The following is a 5,709-nucleotide window of genomic DNA, read 5'->3' as shown; positions in this document are numbered from 1 at the left end:
CGCGATGCTCGGGCCTCCCCCTGCGGGACTGGGGCTGGCGCGCCCCAGACTCTGGCCGCGGTGTCTTCATGATGACAGCAGCCCCCTGTCGGGAACAGCACGCACCCGAGTATGAAACGCTTTCACGTGGGTTTCCACGGGGTCCTCACACGGGAGCTCCTGGAAGGAGGCCAGGGAATGGACTGTTGTCCCATTTTGCACACAGAAAACCGAGGCCCAGAATGGGGAGATGTGCGTGGGGACGCCCAGCGAGGTCGTGGCGGTGGGTGACAGGTCTTGCTCCTCCAAGTGCAGCCCCCCTTCCCTCGGGCCACTCCGCCGCACCTGTCAGAGGAAAGGGCGGAGCTAAGGGATTGGTGAGGCCAATGACTGGCAATTCTTTCCCCCCTCCTTTCCTTCTGTTCCTCTCCCCATCCCCCACCCCCACCCTCCCCTTCCCTGTCCTTCCTCTCTGTACCCTCTTTCTGTACCATCCAGGTCAGAACTAAGAAGTACTCAGAAGCCAAGTCATGGATCCACCTGCACGTAAAGAAAAGTCCAAAGTTAAAGAACCTGTCAGCAGAGTTGAGAAGGCCAAGCAGAAATCAGCCCAGCAGGAGCTGAAGCAAAGACAGAGAGCAGAGGTGAGGTTGAGGAGGGGCCTGCATACCTGTCATCTGCTGGAGATGACGCAGAAGAGAGAAATCGTCCGCCAGTGATGGGGAGCCCCGCCTGCCTGCAGGCAAAACAGGCGTCCTCCAGGTTTAGAGAGAGGATCGTCGAGGGCCAGAACAGTGAAGTGCCAGCCCATAGTCGCATGCCAAGTTAGTGCCAGGTCTCCAGATGACTCCTGGGGCAGAGCGTTTGTGCTAGGGACCCGAGGGAAGGGAGAAAGGAGAAAGAAAAGGGACATGTGAGGGCGGGGTCAGTGAGAGAGAGCACGTGTCAGACACCCCAGCACAGACGTTCTGCACCCACCGGTGTGTCCTTTGGTCCGTCAACACTTACCATCAGTTTGTGAATAAAAAGTTGAAACTGTCGCCCATAACCACCTGAGCCACACCGGCCGGTATTACGTTTTTTCTAGAATTATTTGTCTTCTTGTTTGTGACCATGGTCGTCACTGTGGAATTCCATTTTCCTTAAAGATTAGTGGATTTTATCACAATAAAAATTTTTTATGAAAAAAGGTTATAGGGTCATTCAAGCTTACTATTGATTCTAGTCAGTTTCGATCATTTTACTTTCTAGGAATTTATTTCATTTACCTTTCCAAACTTATTGACACCAAGTTCATAATGTTTGCTGTAATCTCTATTACATCAGTATTTATGTGGTGTGTGGTTTTTTTAATTCTAATAGTATTGTTTGTGCCTACTCCCTTTTTATCTTGATCAGTCATGTCGGAGGTTTGCTTTAGCATTTTCAGAGAACCACCTTTTGGTGATCCTCTCTATTGTACATTGGGCTGCTTTTCCATTAATTCTGCTATTATCTTCTATGTGTCTCACTTCTCAATTTCTTTATTTGCCCCTTGTCTGTCCTTTTAATTAATCAAGAGTTATTTTCCCTAAACACAAACATTCCCTTCATTTATTTTTGTTCTACAAATTGGGAAGTTATTTGATGTGTCTGTTCTGTAGTGGACAGGTTGAGACTACAAGGATAAACAAAGATGAGAACTAAGGTAGAGCCCCTGCTCTTCACCTTAGAATGTCTGTTGCGGTTTTTGTTCCAGCCCAGAATTGTCCTGGATCCATTCTCACTGATGTAATAGATGCCTCCTATGTGGCCTGTCATCTCTCCTCCCCCCACTCCATCCCTCACATGGTCTCCAGTTATCTTTCCCAAAGCCCAGATATAATCAGGTTGCTCCCCTGCACACCTGTCTTTGGTGGCTCTCCAGAGTCGGCCAGATAAAGTCCAGGTTCCTTGGCATGGCATTTAAGTCCCTGACATACTCTTCTTGCTTTCTCCAGTTCCCCAACCCTCCTCTATAATATCCTTCATATGAGCATACTTGAAGTTTCCAGAACTAATCCTGTACTTTTCCATTATATTTATTTAATCATAATATCCCCCCGTCCCCATCACCTATCAAGTCCCTTCCCCAAACTCTATCTGTTCAAATCCTACAGATCCTTTAAAGGCCAGATTAAGTCACCTGTTTCACTGCTTTCCTGATTCCCCAATTGGAATGAATATCTGCGTCTCCTGTTCCCTTACTGGTGCAGTTCCAGCACTTTCAAGTGGCACCGCCTGTTGTGTCTGAAGATAGGTTGAGCAGCTGCCTCCATTGCTAACACATCTTTTTCTCCCCTTAGATTTATGCCCTTAACAGAGTCATGACTGAACTGGAGCAGCAGCAGTTTGATGAGTTCTGTAAACAGATGCAGCCTCCTGGAGAGTGAGCCACCCGTGTTCAAACCAGATGGGACCCCTGAGGCTTTGTCTGTGAGCTCAGTACCAGTTTTAAGCTGAGGTGGCCCATGTGGAGCCTGACAGAACTAGACAAGAAGGCATTTGTGTTATTCCTAAAAGTGGATAAATCTGAACTTCCTATATGTAAGTTCTGCTTCACTGGTTCCTCCAATTTGAATTGGCCCAATGCTTGCTGAAGAAACTTGTTTTATTCTCCTAAGATAATACTCTTATTTTTTAAACCTTTTTCTATTGTTTGAGAAAAATCAGTGTTTCTTGTGAAACTGTAACTCTCCAAAAATACTAATAAAATGTGCATTTGCTCATACTTTAGTTGGGGGTGCCTAGCCGTAAGAAATGGATCAATGTTATAGGAGAGGAAAAGTGAGGTGAGCAGAGGGAACCCTTGCTCCTTTGGGAGGGGAGTGGAAGAGAGCGGGAGAAAGAATGCGGCTGCTTCCAGTTCTCATTCTTCCTGGGGCTGAAACTCTGCAGTCCCCTGATCCTCCGTTTGTAGCCACACAGTGTAAATCTGTGCCCCTTTACTCCCCGATGAGCTGCTACTCAGGGTCAGAGCTGGAAGCCAGGGTCCTCTCACCTTGCAAGTGTGGACAGCTAGCAGCAGGCCTGCACCAGCAGGAGAGGAGGGCAGGCATTGCTTTTTCATTTGGCAGTGACTTCACCAGGCCTAGAAACGGATTTATGATGGGGATATTCAGGCTGGAATGTCGGAGCTCATGGATGTTTGTAAGGTTCGTACTACATTATACTAACATTGTATATAGCTCTCTAGAATGTGCAACTAAATCAATTCATCTCCAAAGTGAACCTTTTTGAGTGCCAGGTATTGGCAGACAGCAGAAATCCAAAAGCATGTTTATGAAGGAAGTTATAATATAGTGAGACAGACATAGTCATCTAATTCTGAAAAAACATGTATGATAGAGAGATGAATAGAGAGCAGTGGGGAGGGAGAGGGACTGTGTTCCTGTAGAGCCAAATCAGAGCAATGTGGACTTCTCTGGGTTTTTATTTTTAAATCCTCAATTCAGTTTGAAAACATATTTGCCATATACATTGTTCTGCAAACTTCAAGAAATTAGTCCTGAGGTAAAAAGTGCTCTGGTGCCCAGCTGAGGAAAAGGTGGACAGCCAGCAATCCTTTGTATATCATCTGGAGGTAAAAGTCAAGAGAGTGCTGGAGTTTGCTGCTTTTAGCAGACCTATGTTCTTTTTTGAGGTGTAACTTTAGGGTTCCATAGATATTGTTTATTTCTATTCACTTTGGATTTTAGAATATGAATAGCATTTTGAATATCTAGAGTTTAGTACTTTAGACCTTAGGAAAAAAGCATATAATGAGGGCCTAGAATCCAAATGATCCTTCAAGCTTCCAATATGACTAATCTCTAAATGAAGCAAAAGGCAGAAGCTTTGTTGAAATAATTACAGAATTTCAAATTGGGCAACCTGATTGCCCTATGACTAGCTCTGCTTTATGGAGCCAGAGTATGTAAATTCATTGCAGCATTATTTACAACTAGAGGCCCGGTGCACAAAAATTTGTGCACTGGGGGAGGGGGAGGTCCCCTCAGCCCAGCCTGCCCCCTCTCACAGTCCGAGAGCCCTCAGGGGATATCCTACTGACGGCTTAGGGGGGAGCGGGCCTAAGCTGCAGTCTGGCCTCCCTCTGTGGGAGGCCACCAGGCTGATCAGGGGAAGGTGCCGCCTCCATCACCCTGCTGCTGCTGCCACTGCCACTGCCACTGCTGGCCACTGCAGCTTCCAGCCCTCGGCCATTGCAGCCGCCAAGGTGTTTTCATCAACATGGACTCCAGTCCCTTCACCACAAAAAAATGACAACTTTCTTTAGGCATTTTCAAGATGTCTCTTTCATAGGATATGACATTTCTTTCTTCTTTTTTATCCTCCCTGAGGATATTTTCCCATTGATTTTTAGAGAGCATGGAAGAGAAAGGGAAAGACAAAGAGAAACATCAATGTGAGAGGGACACATTGATTAGTTGCTTCCTGCATGAGCCCTGACTTGGACCCATGGCGCAGCAGCTCAGGGGCTGCTAATCAGGCCCTGCCTCTCTCTCCCCGGCCCTCACAGCAGCTGCAGCAGCTGCTGATCAAACCCTCCCCTGGGGCAGGCACACAGAGGCCCTCGCCGTGGCCCCGCCCCCAACACTGCAAGTCCCCGCCCACCCACGCCTGCTGCATAGGCAGCCTGCTGATCAGTCATTACTATGACGGCATCTCCTACAATTTGCATATTCCTCTATTATTAGTATAGATAGCCAAGATATGGAAGCAACCTAAGTGTCCATTGATAGATGATTGGATAAAGAAGAGGTGGTACATATATGCAATGGAATATTACTCAGTTATCAACAATGAAATCTTACCATTTTCGACAACATGGATAGACCTAGATGGTATGTTTAAAATAAGTCAGACATAGAAAGACAAACACCATATGATTTCACTTATATGTGGAATCTAAAAAAAAATAAAAATAGCCAAAGCCGGTTTGGCTCAGTGGATAGAGCGTCGGCCTGCAGACTCGGGGGTCCCGGGTTCGATTCCGGTTAAGGGCGTGTGCCTTGGTTGCGGGCATATCCCCAGTGGGAGATGTGCGGGAGGCAGCTGATCGATGTTTCTCTCTCATCGATGTTTCTGGCTCTCTGTCTCTCTCCCTTCCTCTCTGTAAAAAATCAATAAAATACAGAAAAATAAAAATAAAAGAACAAACAAAACAGAAACAAACTCATAGATATAGAGATGGTTGTCAGATGGCAGGGAGGCGTGGGCTGGGTAAAAAAGGTGAAGGGATTAAGATGTGCAAATTGGTAGTTACAAAATAGTCATGGGATATAAAGTAGAGCATAGGGAATAGAGTCAATAATGTTGTAACAACTATGTATGCTGCCAGGTAGGTAATAGACTAGACTTATCTAGCAGACTAGACTTTGTAAGCTATGTAAATGTCTAATCACTGGGTTGTACCCCTGAAACTAATATAATATTGAATGTCAACTGTAAGTGAAAAAAATTTTTTAAAAGAAATGCTATGTGGCTGGTGTGGCTCAATTGGTTGAGCATCGTCCCATAAACCAGGAGGTCATGGTTCAATTCCCAGTCAGGGCACATGCCCAGGTTGTGGACTTGATTCTCAGTAAGGGGCGTCAAGAGACAGCCAATCAATGTTTCTCTCGTTGATGTTTCTATCTCTCCCTCTCCCTTCCACTCTAGGAAATCAATAAAAAAATATTAAAGAGAGAGAGAGAGAGAGAGAGAGAGAGA

The 5,709-nt window shown here is 45.9% G+C and overlaps 3 protein-coding genes across 10 annotated transcripts in view; 1 reads left to right on the top strand and 2 right to left on the bottom strand.

Annotated features, from left to right (window-relative positions):
- The window catches only part of ERMAP (erythroblast membrane-associated protein (Scianna blood group)), a 37,759-nt gene extending 37,587 nt beyond the window's left edge, over positions 1–172 (bottom strand). For 2 of the 3 annotated variants that reach the window (XM_014539557.1, XM_014539559.1), the window contains exon 1: positions 106–167. The gene's annotated coding sequence lies outside the window, so the exon portion shown is untranslated. Of the gene's footprint in view, positions 1–105 lie in introns of all 3 variants that reach the window. The other variant, XM_014539558.1, reaches the window with a different exon arrangement.
- SVBP (small vasohibin binding protein) lies at positions 7–2,733 on the top strand. 3 transcript variants are annotated; one of them, XM_005866065.2, is made up of 3 exons: positions 7–109; positions 478–623; positions 2,304–2,733. In XM_005866065.2, the coding sequence occupies exons 2-3, from the start codon at positions 510–512 to the stop codon at positions 2,388–2,390; spliced, it is 201 nt and encodes a 66-aa protein (XP_005866127.1). In that variant the 5' UTR covers positions 7–109; positions 478–509; the 3' UTR covers positions 2,391–2,733. The 3 variants fall into 3 exon arrangements, with proteins under 3 accessions (XP_005866127.1, XP_014395051.1, XP_014395052.1); XM_014539565.1 differs by having other exon boundaries at positions 7–126; XM_014539566.1 differs by lacking the exon at positions 7–109 and adding an exon at positions 202–262.
- The window catches only part of LOC102241032, a 12,743-nt gene continuing 7,781 nt past the window's right edge, over positions 748–5,709 (bottom strand). Inside the window, exons 6-8 of one of the 4 annotated variants that reach the window (XM_005866071.2) lie at positions 2,999–3,088; positions 988–1,120; positions 748–848 (exon numbers count right to left, since the gene is read on the bottom strand). In XM_005866071.2, coding sequence (XP_005866133.1) covers positions 990–1,120; positions 2,999–3,088 — 221 coding nt within the window. In that variant the 3' untranslated portion in view covers positions 748–848; positions 988–989. Of the gene's footprint in view, positions 1,121–2,998; positions 3,089–5,709 lie in introns of all 4 variants that reach the window. The other 3 variants (XM_014539561.1, XM_014539562.1, XM_014539563.1) reach the window with 3 other exon arrangements.

This window comes from Myotis brandtii, unplaced genomic scaffold (assembly GCF_000412655.1).
Source record: "Myotis brandtii unplaced genomic scaffold, ASM41265v1 scaffold220, whole genome shotgun sequence".
In the NCBI taxonomy this organism is placed as follows: domain Eukaryota; kingdom Metazoa; phylum Chordata; class Mammalia; order Chiroptera; family Vespertilionidae; genus Myotis; species Myotis brandtii.
The sequence above is the reverse complement of the archived record's forward strand: the minus strand, read 5'-3'. Positions and strand labels throughout refer to the sequence as shown.

Excerpts from the sequence above, each read along its gene's own strand:
- SVBP (XM_005866065.2), top strand. The coding sequence starts at position 510 with ATGGATCCACCTGCACGTAAAGAAAAGTCCAAAGTTAAAGAACCTGTC. Across the intron at positions 624-2,303 it reads AGCAAAGACAGAGAGCAGAG|ATTTATGCCCTTAACAGAGT; the intron begins GTGAGGTTGAGG and ends TTCTCCCCTTAG.